Genomic DNA, 17,920 nt, shown 5'->3' on the forward strand with positions numbered 1-17,920 from the left:
TGTCTTAATTATAATGGATTTTCTTTTTTTTTACAGACATCACATTTGATCACAAATACTAATAGCACTTTTGTTGATGAATGTGATCTAGCAGAGGTAAATGGCAATTGTTAACCACATATGCTGTATAGATTGCTTGTAATTGAGATGAAATTAATCTGTTAAGTAGTTTTATTGTGTTATGGAGACACATTATGGAAAGTTCAAGACTGGCCCAGTACACATGGGTTCATTTAATTGTTTCAACAAGTCGTCTCAAGCCTTTCAACCTTGCTCGTCCCTGGCCGTAATGTACTGTAAAGCCACGCTAGCCTGAGGGACCACAGGAACTTTCCACCATGGTCCGTGTACTACTGTACAAGTCAGTAGTCAGAAGACGCTAAATGGTCAAAACTGACTATTCATTTTTTACATCTTTATTTGGATAATGTTAACAAGTTGGACGTTCACTAGACTGACCATCGGGGCATTCAGAATCCTTTTAGAATTAGAATTTTAGAATCACTTAACGATGTCAAAGAGCTTAGATGTTACCCCACATGGGGCAAACATGCACAGAAAGAATATATTTATTCCAACCAGAGAGAAACGATTGGATCAAGCATTTACAAGGTTATTAGGCGATAATATTTATGAAAGGTTTACACAATCCCTCTCAACAGTGGCGGCTGGTCCATAGAGGGCGCTAGGGTGCTGCACCCCCTGGTGGAGAGCGAAGAAGGAAGAAGAAATAATGGTTTTGGATTTTAGATTTCGACCCCTAAAAATATAATACTTTTTTTTTAAATAAATAATAATTACTCATTTTAAGTATGTTTGTGATTCAAATGCACAATAACGTGTAATATATCAAATATAAATCATTGTTTGTGCATCCTATTCATCCCCCCTCTCTCTTCTCGGGCGCTAGAAATCAGTGTCAGTGCGCAACTCAGCCAATTGAAAAATTCACAGGGCAACATGAATTAATTTAGCAACTACATTTAATCCAATTAGCGTCTTCAAATATGATGCCTGTGGGCGCTTTTCTCTAGCGCCTGAAGTAGAGTCATTGTCGAATTGTCTATTCTATTCACTCTATAGGGAGGTGTAGTGGTTACGTCATTACCGTTTTCCATGTTCCACCCTCTGTCCAACGCAATGTATTTCCCCATTGCCCATTTCTAAATCGTCTCGTTTAAAACAAATAAAGCATTAACATTTGCATGGTGTACCTTTCTGTGCTTATTCATCCACAATATATAGCTCAACATGAAAATATTCACAATTAATCATAAAAAAAGATCGCCAAATTTTATTTCAACCAAAAATGCTTAAACAATAATGTTAGTGATAGAAGGGAAAGCTTTTCAATTTCCATGCGGCAGAATTGTTACAATAGCCGATAATCCATTTCCCAATGATAAATCCCTATACGGGTGGAACAACCAGTGACGTCAGACTACACCTCCCTATTGACTGATCGTGGCACATCCACCAGGAAAATCCCATACGCTCCACTCGGCTACTAGTTGTCATAGGTCTATGGTTGTTGTAACTTGTCGTTGTCGTAGAAAATTGATAATAATCACAAGATACTGTACATTCAGACAGTGTTGGACTTGGATCTAACAAAATGGATTTATATGGACACGTTTATGTATTTCTTTTATTTTAAATTTTTTAAGGGGGAACTATCTTCCCTTATAAATGGCCTTTATAAGGGAAGCGAGTCTACCGTTGGAGATCCAGTCACCCCAGGCGCTCAGATGTGAAAAAAGCGCCCCCTATCGTCTCCCAGATGGTAAATCACCCTTTTTGATTGGACTCGATGAAAATGAATGGGGGGGAAAAAAACGCACTCCACATTTTACTTCTCACTCATGTAACCAGGGTCTACCAGCTTCACTCTGGAGCCTCCGAGCCGCGGGGAATATGTGTTTTACTGTATACACGATGGATCAATAAAATGAGCGATTTTTTCGAATGGCGATCAGGAATTGGAATAATCCATTTGGATACCATCTGATCTCAGGTAAGGAATCTATGTTATCAGTATTAGGATAATCAGACCCGTTTTCACAGATATATAAGCTTTTATGTGATTATGGTGATAGGCTGTTTGACGCTGCTCGCAGTCAGGAAATAGGAGAATCGATTTTCAACTGGCGGCACGAGCATGCATGCGTACACTATCGATCATCTAGCGTTTATTTGAAAACGATTAATAAATAGGCCGAAAAATGACAACGTTCTAGAATATTCCAGTAAAAGGCAATTATCATAGAATGTGTTGTTTTTTCCGTGAAAACGAGTGATTTTCAAAATGCTATCAAACGGAAATGAAGCGATAAAAAAACAATCTGCTACGACAATGTTGACTGGAAAATGAGTCTTTGATAAGCGACGGGCAGATTAGACACATAGCCATAATTTAAAACATAGATTAGGCGATATTAACGTTAACATTGGAGTGGATGTGGGCATTCAAGGGGGTAAAAAGGAAAACACGGCTGGCTCTCAAAATGTTAAGGCTTGAACAAGTTGGAAAACATCAACAACAAGGCTGTATGCTCGAAGCAAGGTAAGCAAGCAAAAGAATATGCTTCAGTATGCTTCAAGATTTGAATTAAACAGAAGTCATCACTTGTTATCTTATAGATAGATAGATGGCTAGCCGATCGTTAGGTAGCCAGCTAATCTTCTCTCCTCTCCAGACCTCCACCACACAACAGTAGCGAGCTAACGTTCATGAGCTGAAGGCAAACTACATAAGTTAGGTACTTAGTCAACACCCTTGGAAATGATGAATTTGGAAGTTGTCTGGTTGATTTAACAACTGAGCTAACCAGGGGCGTAACTTACGCCGGGGACATCGGAAAGTGTCCCCCGCATGTTTTCAGAATGCAGTTATTGTACCCCCCACGTTTTACCGTCCAAAGAGCTGAGTCTGACTACCTGTCCTATTATTATGCAAAGAGCAGTAGATGGGGGTCGCATTCTTGCCCTGCACGGGCCAAGTACCCACTCGCTAAAGTACTCATCTTTGCATAATAATAGCTCGGGTCGTCAGCCGAGGTGTGTGTTAAAATACGTCATCACATACGGTATAAAGAGAGATAAGATAAGACATTCGACAGTGCTATGTCCGACTCCTACCTGCGTGCATGCAACAAATCAGGCATACTGTAGGCAGCGAGGTAAAATGTTCTTTCACAATGTAATCACAAATGCCTGGCAGCTCCACTCATTGCTTCTGCTTTTAACTCATCATTTAACTATGATATATGCGGATACAAAGCCATTGAATTATTTTACAAGTACTTTAGGAGAGCAATTGTTATTATACAACTCTTACCTGTCCGATCCAAAGACATTAAAAACGACTCTAACAGCTAGCCACAACTTCAGCGTATCCTTCCATATCACACAGTTCACTTTTTACATCCTCCATGAAACATGTCCTCTTGGTTTCTTATCTTGGTTGCCTGTAACCAAGCATATTTTTCTAAATGTATTTTTTCTATTTATTCTTTTGGACAGCTATGCCCCTCTGCCTCCATGCTGAACTTGATCTATAACCCGAGGACTGCTATCGCATTGTAATGAAAGCTTTTCAATAGATCAAAGCCTAGCAATGACTCTGAAAATCTGTTCACTGGGTTTTATTCATTCTGGCTGTGAGAGACCTTTTAGAGATAATGGAATGAATGAAGTCTGTAGTCAAAGAAGGATGTGTGGCTTCAGCTTAGAACTCTGGTGAGAGGCCAGTGGCCTTGGTGAAGATAAGACAGAGAAATAAGAAAATAAGAAAGAGTTTTAGAAAAATGCTACATACTTCTGTTCTGCATGCTTATTTCCAGTGGTGGAAAGTATTTTACTCAAGTAGTGTAATGGCGCCACCGCCTGGGAAAATGCGGTATTGCACCCCTGGTATTTAAAAAAAAAAAAAAAAAAGAAAAAAAGAAAAAAAAATAGGTAGAGGGGGGGGGGTTAGGGCCCTAACCCCCCCCCCCCCCAGCGACGTCACTCGCCACGCCCCCAAATCTGTCCCCCGCACACCTAGAGAGAGAGTTACGCCACTGGAGCTAACGTTAGCTATCTGCTCCCTCCGAAATCCGAATTTCATGGTTATATCCTTGGGTAAAATTGTTTGTTTATTCAACATAATAATAACAATACATTTCATTTGTAGTTCACTTTACATTTGGAACCAAATCTGTGTTAAGATTTGACACCAATACAACTTCAAAACTGTCTGCTTGCTAATGCTAGCTAACCGGAACTGATTTGCAGACAGGAAAGCAACCAACAATATTGTCCGTGCTGAACCCTTATCCCCAACACATAGTTCCGCCCCACCTAGAAACATTTTCACCAGCCGCCACTGCCTCTCAACCTGATTGAAAATTCCTTATGATTGGGCCAATCTCTTACAATTTACATTTACATTTTGTCATTTAGCTGATGCTTATAATATAATAATAATACACTTTATTTGTATAGCACCTTTCATACAAGATTGCAGCTCAAAGTGCTTCACAGCAGTAAAAAAGACAATACAGCATACAGTGCAGACGTAAAATTTGGCATATAGACAGCATCAAAATAGACGTCAAGATAAGGCATATCACATAGTTTTTCATATTGGGATCTAACATCTTAATATGGCTCTTTGTTTACTGTTTGATTGTCACTGATACACATAAAATAGACATAAAATCATGAAAAGAAAAAAGAAGTGCTTCAGCACAGCAGTATTTGAGATGTTTAGTCGTAGGTCTTTCCCCCGTTCTAAGGTGCATTATAGAACAATTACAGTTATGAATTACTGAATTACAGAACAGCAGCAATAAGTACGTCTACTTAAGGTTTTATAAATTTTTTGGCACAATAAATAATAAAGCCCAGAGCAGTACTTTGCTCTTAATATTGTACTTTGAGTTTCATTACAAAGTACACACGGCAGGAAATATTCAGTGGTGTCTGACAGTTCTATGGCAATTTTTAAATAGTAATAAAAGAGTTAAAACCCGAACCTGGGTGCGACAGGTCTTTTGGAAGGCCCCTCTGGAACGCCCTCCCAAGCCACATCCGGACGTCCAACACCCTACTGTCCTTTAAAACCGCCCTCAAAACCCACCTTTTCACTCTTGCTTTCCACCATCAACTTGTTTTTTGTTTTGTTTTGTTCTGTTCTGTTCCTTTGCTGCTTCCATTGTAAAGCATCTCTGAGCACTGATAAAGCTCTTTATCCATTTAATGTATTATTATTATTATTATTATTATTATTATTATTATTATTATTATTATTATTATTATTATTATTATTAATATAATAATAATAATAATAATAATAATAATAATACTAATAATAATAATAATAATAATAATAATAATAATAATAATAATAATAATAATAATAATAATAATAATAATAATAATAATAATAACAATACTAATAACTATCTATATAGCACCTTTCATACATGGATTGCAGCTCAAAGTGTTTCACAGTAAATAGCATAATGAACATAAAATGTGCGTACAGTTGACAGAATAAAAGCAATCCACAATGTGCAGACATAAGAATAGGTATAAAAGACAATAAGAGTAGTGCAATGTAGAACGTGCAGACATAAGAATAGGTATAAAAAAAAATAAGTACAATAAGTATCCAAGACACACCCCCTGATAAAGCATGTCATGACCGAAGGAAAACACAAACAGCCCGCACGCCACTCACACCACCATGCACGGCGACGGGAGTGCCACCCCAGGAGGAGGCCATCCCATCTCCCCCGGTCCCGGCGACCTCGCCACCACGAGGAAAAACCAGCGAACTCCACGCTCCCACCCACAAACTCCACAGGGGAATGCCAGGTCACGCGGCCCAGGACCCGCAGCCACGCCCCAAAGGAGCCACGCAGCAAGGCAACGACTCAACACTCAAGCAGACAGACACAACAGCGGTCGAATGAGAAGACATGCAGCATCACGGACGGTCCGAGACGACACCGGGACCCCGGGACACCCCCCGAAACACAGCAGAAGCCGTAGCGTGCCCATTCATTATTAGACACAGATTAGACCCAACCAAAATCAATCTCTTTCTGCATTACACCCACTCTTTAAGTCTCCTCTTGAATCCCACCTTACTGGTAATTTAAACCAAATATTGTGGAAGTCTATTCCAGTAGGACATTGGTGTGTTGTTCATGCAGGGAGTCCCTGCATGGGGTGTCGTTGGGTTGGGGGAGTTCAGTGGTGGGCAGTGGCCGGGGTCCGTCGGGGCGCGTGCAAGAGGCATGGTGTTCGGGGAGGTCTGGGGGGGGGGGGTTGGTTGGAGCCTATGGCTTCGGCTGGGCCTTTCCGGGAGTTGGGTACTGGTCTCTTGCGTGTGCTTTGATGGATTTTGGTTGGTTTTCATCGTTGGGCTCCCTCGGTTCGCAAGGAATCCCCAAAATGCCAGCGAACCGAGGGAGCCCAACGATGAAAACCAACCAAAATCCATCAAAGCACACGCAAGAGACCAGCACCCAACTCCCGGAAAGGCCCAGCCGAAGCCATAGGCGCCATAAGCGCCATAGGCTCCAACCAACCCCCCCCCCCCCCCCCCCCCCCCCCCCCCCCCCCAGACCTCCCCGAACACCATGCCTCTTGCACGCGCCCTGACGGACCCTGGCCACTGCCCACCACTGAACTCCCCCAACCCAACGACACCCCAGGGACTCCCTGCATGAAGAACACACCAATGTCCTACTGGAATAGACTTCCACAATATTTGGTTTAAATTACCAGTAAGGTGGGATTCAAGAGGAGACTTAAAGAGTGGCTGTAATGCAGAAAGAGATTGATTTTGGTTGGGTCTAATCTGTGTCTAATGAATGGGTTCTTGTGTTGATTTGGAATGTCTTTGTCTAGTGGTTATGAGGAGTATTAGAGTATGAGTGTATGGAATGTCGTGCTGTTTTTGAGCACGTTTTTAGTTTTCTCTGAGATGTCTCCGTTTGTTGTTTTTTGATTGGTTTAATGTTCTATAATTGTTTGTATATTTTAGTGATGTTTTATTGATATTTGTTATTGTTCTATATTAGAAAATGTGGCATACATATTTGTTTGTATGTCTGATTTTGATTGGTTTAATGTTCTATAATTGTTTGTATATTTTATTGGTGTTTTATTGATATTAGTTTTGTTTTTAGGTTGTTTTATTGATTATTCTTGTTTAATTTTATATTTTGGATCCAGACCCCGGGAAGAATAGTTGCTGCTGAGGCAGTGACTAATGGGGATCTGAAATAAAGAGAAATAAAGAAATAAAACACCACAACCCCCACAGCACCCCAAAGTGTCCCAGTGCCATCCCAGACTTGCACCCACAACGCCACGTGCTTTTTATCCAAAGCGACTTACAAGTTGTCATCAAACAGTGTTGAACTTGAGTGATGTAAGAAGTTTATTATTATAATTTTTTCATTATTTATAATTTTCTTTACAAGTGTTGTTTTAGGTGGTTATATGATACATTTGTATTCTGATCAGGCTATTATTTAGATTATTAGTGGAATATTAGGGTCCATGTAAACACAGCTATGAGACAGCCAGCAATCATCATTCTACAAGGCCAAATATCAATATGCATTGCCAATACCATTACCTCATTTGAATTCAGTGCTTCATTCTCATGGATTGTCACAATAGGACGGGATGACTGTGAGGCGTCCAGAAAAGAAGATGAAAAATACAGTATAGTGAAGGCAGAGAATGAACAGCAGATCAATGTGAATATGACTCATACCTATTTCTCTACTTGTTATGTTGTACAATTGTTATTATAAAATGTGTGCTGCAATACAAAATAATACTGAAAGGTGCTATGTGGAATGATCAGAAATCCCTTCTCATTAATGACACTGGTTGCCGTTAAGTGAACTGCAGTTAACATTCTCGCAATGTACATGTATAGATCAAACTGTCAGATTTGGGTGTTGAAGATCAAATATGAATTAACATCCAGCAATTGCATATCATTAGCATCTGTCACTATGTGTTACATTAACACACCCTTCCTGGACTATGATATTTGCACATTATACTAAAACTGTGAGCATCTGTACATATTTTTTTTGCACAATACTGCACAATTGCACATCTCTGTTAGGCCTATATATTCTATTCCACTGTATTTTTATTCTAATTTAGTGTATATATTCTACAACAATCCAGCACAATTGTACAGCCCTGTCCTATATTATATTATGTTGTATTTTTATTATAATTTAGTTTATATATTCAATTTAATTTTATTCTACTTGAATACAAAAAAAAAAAAATTACTCCTCCTTGCTTTGTAAGTGTTGATATTGCCAAATATCAAATTACTTGTGCAAGCTTACTTTTTTATTTTAAGTGCCAGCCCTATTCCAAACAAAGGATGACTTCCCACTCTGTGTAACACAGTATGATAGCATGTACAACCATTTACTGCATAAAGTATATACAGTATACATATATTCTGTCTACAACTCTGTACATACATCTGATTAGCACTACACTCAGTAGTACTAATTTGTATATTTTGTACCCAGTTTAATCACCTGTACATTGTATATTGCTGTTGCACTGACCTATACTGTTACATTTGCACTCTGGTTGGATGTCAAACTTATTTCCGTTGTACTGTACTTGTGCTGTATAATGACAATTCATTTGAATCTAATCTAATCTAATATGTGCTGTCAATAGATTAAAAAGAATTAACAAATTTATCTCACAATTTTCTGTAATTAATCTAGATGAATCTAGATAAAAAATAGCATTTTTCTACTTAAGACCGAAGTAACAGATATGTACTTGAGTAAAATCATGGAATTAATGTAAAATCAACACAAAGAAAGTATATTTAGATTCAAATACTATTTTAATAGCTTTCTTTGAATAGAGTTTCTCTCCTGTGAAATACAAATGTTCAACAAAACCATAAACATTGACTCAGCTAGACCTCTTTTTTTTTATCTACTTTTTCTCCCCATTTTCTATTTTTCTCCCATCCCAATTTCGTATTATCCAATTCTCCCCTCCCCTGTCTCGAACGTTGCTAGACCATGCCTCGCACTGATCGGCTGCAATGTGGACGAAGCCTTGCATCACGTGTCCCCTCCGCGTGAATACTTTCGACAACAAATGTTTGTTTCCGTGTGCGAGTTTTGCGCTCTGATTGGCCAGGTCATGTGACATGTGCGGCAATCGTGGGACAGCAAGTTCTGCGCCTATTTCCGGGTCTAACAGCCTGCAAACTACCTGGCGTTCTATCGCCATGCTCTAAGACAAACTCTAACCTTAACCAACTTCGAAAGAGTGCCTAAGCTTAACCGTCGAAAGAAGGGCAGGCGTTCTATTGCCATGCTCTAAGACAAACTCTAACCTTAACCAACTTCGAAAGAGCGCCTAAGCTTAACCAGTGTAGACACTTGCGGTCCCACGATTGGGCGTACATGTCACATGACCAGAAATGACCTGGCCAATCAGAGACGCGGAAACAAACATTTGTTGTCAAAAGTATTCAGGCGTCCCCTCCGGTACACGAGGAGGCAGCCGTCGCATCTTTTCACCTGCACAGCGCGATCTCTCAGTGGTGAGGAGTAACCCCGATACTTCCTGATTCTGCTGTACAGGCGCACCAACCAACCTGTAGGAGTCGCTGTCCACAACGTCCGATCCCCACCCACCGGCTTTCCCACCCCCTAATACTGCCAATTGTATTAGTATGAACGACCAGCCAAGCCGGAAGCAACGCCGAGAGCTGGGCTCGAACCCAGCATCTCCTGCGTTAGTGGCGAGCGCCTTGCCCACTGCGCCACTTAGCCGCCCAGCTAGACCTCTTTCTTATATCTGCGGCGCTAACAGAAATAAAAACAACCCAGGCCTATGTTAAAGTGCAGATTGGCTTAGAGGACGATAATGTCTTGTATGAACTACCAGTAATATAAATCATATTAACAACAAAAATGTGTTCCATCTTCATGTCAGATGATTTTCAAAAAGGTGCATGAGTCAATGCAAAAAAAGAACAGGCAAATATTCTGCTGAAAGTTCAGAACGTAGATTCATCTAGATTAATTTATTTTAATGCTTTAAATAATTTAAATGAATCTCCAAAGTTAAAGCATTAACTTTGACAGCCCTAAATATAATATAATCATCACACCTTTTGGATTTTCCCGGGAAGTCCTTTACATAGGAATCAGTCCGCAGGTCGTTATAAGCAACCAAGAAAGTCGGGGAAGGTGTCGTTTTATAGGTCAGTTCACATGTTGGCAATAGAAGGTGATTAATACATGTCAATTGTTTCAGATGATAGCACGGTTAATTATTCGTAAAAGAAAAAAAAATAATACATTAGAGCAGTAATTCCCAACCTGGGGTCCGCCAGGGGGCGCAGGGGGTCCGCCAGACCGCAGATGATTTGAGGTCTATTTTCACCAGTTTTTCGGCCATTATTTTTTTCTTTCAGAGAAATATTTAATTAGCATATTTTTATCATCAGAAGCATGAATAGTCTCTCCACTACAATAAAAAAGAAAGATAAATAAATAAACATCTAGACGTGAGTTTTGAACGTTAACATAGGCTACCGGGTAGCCGCTAAAACGCGAATAAGTTGACTGTATCACTTTCCGTAGCTAGCCTAGCACGCTAGTTAGCTTTCTCGGCTCGTCTGCAGTTAGCCGCCAGAGGCGAAAATGTGTGACAAACGAAAAGGAGATGACGGCAGCTCATCTGCAAAAAAAGTTAGGACCTACAGCAATCGCGAAAATTACATCACCATGGGCTTCACTGAGGGACCAGACAAACGACCTGAGTGTGTGATTTGTGGAGAAAAGTTGGCAAACTCGAGCCTGAAGCCCAGCAAGCTGAAGAGACATCAGGTGTCTAAGCACCCAGAAACCGTTGAGAAGGATCCAGACTTTTTTCTGAGGAAAGAACAGTCTCTCAAGGCGAACAAGCCCGTGATGTTAGAGTAGCGTGGAGCAGGGGTGGCAGTGATTTACAGAAGGCTACCGAAGCCTTCTTTGAGTGTTAGCTTTTAATTGCAAAAGCAAAGAAACCGCACAGTATTGGCGAGCAGCTCATCAAACCAGCCTGCATCAAAATGGTTGAGAAACTGTGCGGCCCACAGGTGGCGGATAAACTAAAATCAGTACCACTCTCGAACAATGTAGTGAAAGACTGAATTGATAAGACGTCAAGTGATTGCGAGCAGCAGCTGTCAGAAAAGCTTAGAAAGGGTCCATTTGCCATACAACTTGATGAACCTACAACTGTCGCAGACGAGGCTGTGCTCATCGTTTATGTGCAGTATATCGAAAATGAGGATCTGAAGCAGGACATTCTCATGTCAGTCAACCTTACTACCACCACTCGAGGTGAGGATATTTTTACTGCAGTGTCTAATTATGATGCATATGCCTGTGTATAAGCAGTTTGTTATTAAAATGACAAAAAAAATTATTAAAATGACACAAACAAAAAATGTATGGTATTTTATTAGGAGGGGGGTCCAAGAATTTCATCAGAGATGTTTGGGGGTCCCTGGGGGAAAAAAGGTTGGGAACCCCTGCATTAAAGCAATGGATTCCAACGGTATGCTTATCGTAGATTAGAACATCTATAATGTCAAACAGGCAACAACATCTTCAGTATGCATGTTATTTTATGATGTTCCTCCAATCAGGAGAGAGAGAACTCCACACTGGAAAAATGGTCTGACAAAAATAAGAAATAGAAGCTACTTTTAAGCAAATATGTATTTACTGCAGAGTGGAGGGACTAGGAGACCCAGGTAACTGACCAGACACTCTATATCAGTGATGGCTATCAGAATGTAGAGCTATTTAACGCTTATTTAAACAAAAAAATACCACTTACATCACCTTAACAACCACCACATGGGAGTAGTGTGTGTGTTGTGAAGGATCAGATTAAACCGAATATGTATATTTATTTATATATATATATTTAATTGTATTTGTATATCGTTTGATATCCCCTGTATATTCCTTGTACAATATGCATTGAATATCCCTTTAGTCTACTAAACAGCCCATAATAGTTTCATTCTACCATTGGACGAGAACCTGGCGCCAGGTTGCCATACCCCTAGGTCCAAGTTCAATCGTGCCGCCTAACATGTCGTGGCAAGCCCCGGTTCCGCGCAGGAATATGTCGGGCGAAATACGAATGGTACTATTTGTTCATAGCGCATATATATATGGCGCAAGTAAAGTAGAACTTTCTTTTAGTCCAGTTCTTTACCCTCCAACAGAGTGACAGACGCAAAGCCTCCCCACGACGCACGTGTGGTGTAGTAAGGCCTACTTGGCCCAGAATAGGCATTGAGATATCGTGTAGATTAATAGTTGAATAGTCATAGTTTGGCACTATACCGTCGAGTTGGACGTATTCTATTAAGCTAATAATAGTCTATTTATGTATGGTGCATCGTTCGGTTAGAGTTCTAAAGTTATCAGTACCCCCATCGTTCCTGACGTTATCTGGACGCTTAACCAGGCTGGGCAGACCCCTAGTGGTGCTTGCATCCGAGGAGCTCCGGGCCAAGAGCGACTGGACCTGTATATTGGATTACTCTACCCGGACGACGGCGAGCCTTCCACGGCTTGGATTATGCTTTGGGTGCTTTGATTATTCCATGGATAAAGGCCAACACTGCGGAGTGTTGGAACTACCCCCCGGAGAGGACTCCAGGTGAGACGGCGCTCTACACCAGTGAGGTCGCCTCACGTCTCTCCGTTGTGGACCGGCAGCTACCGTCCACAGAGGGTCCAGCTGTATTCGTCTGCGGTCCGAGGTTCTGTGGGCACCGTGTCCAAGACTTTGGATTCTCCCAAGACACCGTCGGCCAGATGGGATACCGCCAGCGGCTTCTCTAACCCCCCCTCCTACTGTCTTACAACCAGCGGGACTCTAATCATCTAAGTACCATCGCTATCGTTTCCTAAATATTCCAGGTTGTATACTTACTCCCTGCGTAACCAGAGATTGGACATTCAATGTTGATTTACCTACGAATACTCATTTGCCATAAAAGTGCATATTTCATATTTCAAATCATAAATGTAATTAAGTGATCGTTGTATACACCTTTTGCTGTATTAAACCTTCGATTTGGTACATTTGTGTGGATTCGTTTTAATCAGGTGGGAAAGTGTTCATCATACTTATATCTTGTACTGGGTGGCCAGAAGTTAAAGTACATGAGGTAGTGGTATTAAATATCATATCTAACAATACAGTCAGGGAATTGTACCCCTCAGTTACAGTGTGCAAATTAGCAGCAGAAAATAGCATTGGATTACAACACCAAAGTCAGAGGCAGATTCTTATCCACACATGAATTCAATAACCAAGTATAAAGCTTACATAGCGTGTTGTAATTAAATTATTAGAAGGTTCAGCTGGTGGATTTACTTCAAAGTGGGATGAAACGGCAGCAATAATAACAGCTTGTTGGAATTTGGACACTCATGTCCTCGCCAACTACTGTCACGGAAATAACTCCAGCATCTGCGCCCAGGGTGGCCTGTGCAGGCAGACACAGTCGTGACTTCATGCCAAAACAGATACCAGAATTGTACTGCATGAGCGTGTCTGTATGGACACCAGCTTCACCATGAATGGTAGATGGACTGCATTTATATAACAGCTTTTATCCAAAGAGCTTTACAACTTATGCCTCATTCACCCATTCACTCACACATTCACAGACAGACGGCGGAGGCGACCATGCAAGGTGCCAACCTGCTCATTGGGAGCAGTTAGGGGTTAAGTGTCTTGCTCAAGGACACTTCGACACGCTGCCGGGAGGAGTGGGAAATAAAACCGGGAACCTTCAGATTACCAGACGACTGCTCTATACCTTCTGAGCTAAACTGATGCCATCCCACCCGTTGAGCCATGGAATTAGCTAATGAGGGCAAGCAGGGAAAAACATCACCATGTGCCCTACCATCACCTTGTGCCCTACCATCACCTTGCGCCCTACCATCACCTTGTGCCCTACCATCACCTTGTGCCTTACTATCACCTTGCGCCCTACCATCACCTTGCGCCCTACCATCACCTTGTGCCCTACCATCACCTTGCGCCCTACCATCACCTTGCGCCCTACCATCACCTTGTGCCCTACCATCTACCAGAGCTCTCCGAGTTGGACTTGAGCCTTTTGTGTATGTATTTGTGCAGGTGTGTGTTCTTTTCGAGTGTGTATGTGAGAGAGAGAGAGAGAGAGAGAGAGAGAGAGAGAGAGAGAGAGAGAGAGAGAGAGAGAGAGAGAGAGAGAGAGAGAGAGAGAGAGAGAGAGAGAGAGAGAGAGAGAGAGAGAGAGAGAGAGAGAAGAGAGAGAGAGAGAGAGAGATGCTCAGCTCCTCCCATTCCTCACTGTTGGTGCAAACTCTCATTGCAACTCAAAATTCAAACGTGAGGAGTATTAAGGGAGATGTGTTTGACTCAGTGTAGCACCTCAGTGTGTTTCCCTCTGTGTGACCGTGCCGTTAGCACAGGAGTGTCATTAGGAATTCAAAACATAATGCCCTGTATTGACATCCATTGTGGCCTGCAGCACGGATACCTTTTTGTTGTCATCCATTATGGCCCGCAGCACGGATATCTTTTTGTTATCATCCATTATTACATGGCGTTTTAACATTCGCCGAAATGCTCGATTGATTGTGATTGGTCAATAGCGCTCTGCAGAGGTCCGTTATTACTCGATAACGGACCTCTGCCGAGCAATAATGACCGCTGTTCGCAATCAAGCCCACTGGCACACACTGCATCAGCGCAATCAGACAGACCTGCCGGCTGCCGGCGAAGCTGCCGGCGATGACAGCGCGGAGCGACAGAACAGAACTGCGTCTGCATTTGATCTCGTCTTGTCGATGGTGTAAAATGAATTAGGTATATTGTTAGTAAGTTAGCCATGTAATAAGCGGGATAATGTATTAGCTATACTCGGTCGTTGTCGCAAAATAATTGACCTTCACTACGTTTAGAACACCTCGGCGAGGCGCCTCGGTGTTCTAAACTCCGTGTCGGTCAATTATTTTGCGACAATGACCATGTAGCTATACATTATCCCTTACTTATGGCCTGCAGCACACGTAAGTTTTTGTCATCCATTATGGCCTGCAGCACGCATACCTTTTTGTTGTCATCCATTATGGCCTGCATCACGGATACCTTTTTGTTATCATCCATTATGGCCTGCAGCACTGTACTTCTGTATGACAACTATTAAAGAAACTTGAACTTGATACCTTTTTTATTAAAATTTTTTAGATAAATTTTTTGGCGTTTTATCGCTTTATTTCTACTGGGCAGTCCAGTAGAGAGAGACAGAGGAGGAATGGAAGACAGAGTGGGGGGAAGACATTCGGCAAATAACGACGGGTTCGGGAATCGAACCCGGGTCGGCCGTGTCGCGGCTGAGCGCGCTATGTGGTTCGCCACTGGGGCGCCCACGCATACCTTTTTGTTATCCGTGGCGGACAGCTGGAGATACTGCCTGAAGGGGTTTGCACGGTGCTCTCCATCGTTGTCTTCCACGGTCAATCTCGGAGTGGCACTCATGGGGCGGATGCAACCAGGTTTAGTCTGTGGACAGAAGGTGGAAGAAGTACACAGTTCCTTTAGTTATGTACAAGTAGAACTACCCAGATAAAATAGCACTCTGGTCAAAGTAAAAGTCATCCATTAAAAAAATGAAAAGAAAATATTTTTATTGAATCATTTACCTTATAAGAATCCATCAGTTTTCGTTCAACGGGGGCTGGTGGAGACAGGCTACACAATGCCTAGAGAGGAAACAGTACAGGTTACATTTTATACAAAACTGTGACATCAATTCCTAATAAAGAGACAAAGACATGTTTGACTTTTTTTTTTTTTGCCAATCTTTTGGCTGGTACTGAATTTGGCACAGGGGCAGCCAGCGGTGGCCTAATGTTTAGAGAAGCGGGTTTGTGACCGGAAGGTCGCTGGTTCGATCCCCCGGACCGGCAGGAAAAAAAATCTGGGCTGGCGAAGTGAATTAATAACTCTCTCCTATTCCCTTAACACCAACCGCTGAAGTGTCCTTGAGCAAGGCTCTCAACCCCCAACTGCTCCAGTGGAGTTGCTCAGTAGCCAATGGTGTCAGACTGTGGTTGTACTGGGCAGCTCCCAGGTGTCATACTGTGGTTGTACTGGGCAGCTCCCAGGTGTCATACTGTGGTTGTACTGGGAAGCTCCCAGGTGTCAGACTGTGGTTGTACTGGGCAGCTCCCAGGTGTCAGACTGTGGTTGTACTGTGCAGCTCCCAGGTGTGAATGGAACTGTGTGAAGCAGGGCGTTTCTGAAAAATGAAATCTCTCCAGCGCCCCCTGGGACTCTGGATGATAGGCAGAGGAAGGGCAATGTTGGATAGACAACTGCTGGAGGACCTGAGCAAAGAGACGGGACATGAAGTTAGACCCTTGATCTGATTGAATGACCTTTGGTAGGCCAAAAGTCGAAAAAAAACCTAACCAGAGCTTTGGATATAGCTGGGGCTGTGATCTTGCGTAAAGGAATGGCTTCAGGAAAACGGGTCGCTGCACACATAATAGTCAAAAGGTACTGGTTCCCTGTCTTAGTTCGAGGGAGGGGACCAACACAGTCAATGAGGATCCGCTCAAAAGGTTCCCCAACGGCAGGGATAGGCTGCAGAGGAGCCTGAGGGATCTTCTGGTTTGGTTTACCAACCACCTGACACACATGGCACGAGCGACAATATTGTGCCACATCTGACTTCAAACCAGGCCAACAAAAATGTCTCAGCACACGGTCATAAGTCTTCCTGACCCCCATGTGACCAGCAAGATCATGATCATGTGCTAGATGCAGTATATCAGGACGATACACGGCTGGAACAACAATCTGAAACACACTGCCCCAGTCATCCAGACTGGACAGGTTAGGTGGTGTCCACTTTCTCATGAGCACGTCATTGCTAACAAAGTATCCTTGAGACGTATCTACCATTTCATCCTCTAAAACCGCCTCTTCAAAGAGGGACGACAAGGAGACATCCTTGTTTTGCTCTAGTACCAACTGCTCATGAGACGGTATCACCTTACCAAAACCCTCATCAGGGCCACTTTTTAACTCAACAAAGAACGTGTCACTAAGTGTCATATCACCATCTAAGTTAACAACCTCATGGGTGTCACATTTGACCTTTGACATTGCACGTGTTACCGCACACACAGGAAACACTCCTGGATGCTTCTGTGCGAGCTCATCAGGAACCTCAGAAACTACAGGGACGGGAATTACAACTGGAGTAGCCAGCACTTTGCCACCGGCCAAATCGTTCCCTAGAATGAAGGACACCCCCTTTATGGGAATGTGAGAACACACTCCTACGACAACATTGCCTGATACTAAGGGAGAGTTTAGCGAGACCTCATGCAAAGGAGTATTCACAAAGCCTCCTCCAAAGCCCTGAACAATGGCACCGGAATGCAATGAAGAATCTTCCGAAAATGGCAAAATCCCATCCAGAATGAGAGACTGGAAAGCTCCTGTATCTCTCCATATTGTAATAGCCTGCCTTGATCCTAATTCACCAACCAGTGAAACAAATCCCTCCATCCTAAATGTTGAGGAGCCCTCTAGCTCCCTGTCTGCACCTTTGATACTTCGCACCCCACCCTCTAATGTCGGCATAGGTGTCCTGTCTATGATTTCTACCAGAGCCACAGTTTTTACATTTTTCTGCTTAAGCACAGGGCATCCAGCAACGATATGACCAGGCTCCTTACAGTAAAAACAGATAACCCCCTCTGGGAATGCACTAGCAGAGCCACCTTGCCTAGGAGTCGAAGTAAACCGACCAGCA

General features: G+C 42.4%; 1 protein-coding gene across 1 annotated transcript in view; it reads right to left on the reverse strand.

The window, feature by feature from the left end:
* Positions 1-17,920, reverse strand: part of mlip (muscular LMNA-interacting protein) — a 94,771-nt gene that overhangs the window by 10,663 nt on the left and 66,188 nt on the right. The window contains exons 10-11 of the mRNA XM_084321521.1: positions 15,795-15,854; positions 15,529-15,654 (exon numbers count right to left, since the gene is read on the reverse strand). Coding sequence (XP_084177647.1) covers positions 15,529-15,654; positions 15,795-15,854 — 186 coding nt within the window. The remainder of the gene's footprint in view (positions 1-15,528; positions 15,655-15,794; positions 15,855-17,920) is intronic.

The sequence above is a fragment of the Notolepis coatsorum genome (assembly GCF_963971535.1).
Source record: "Notolepis coatsorum genome assembly, chromosome: 9".
NCBI lineage: Eukaryota > Metazoa > Chordata > Actinopteri > Aulopiformes > Paralepididae > Notolepis > Notolepis coatsorum.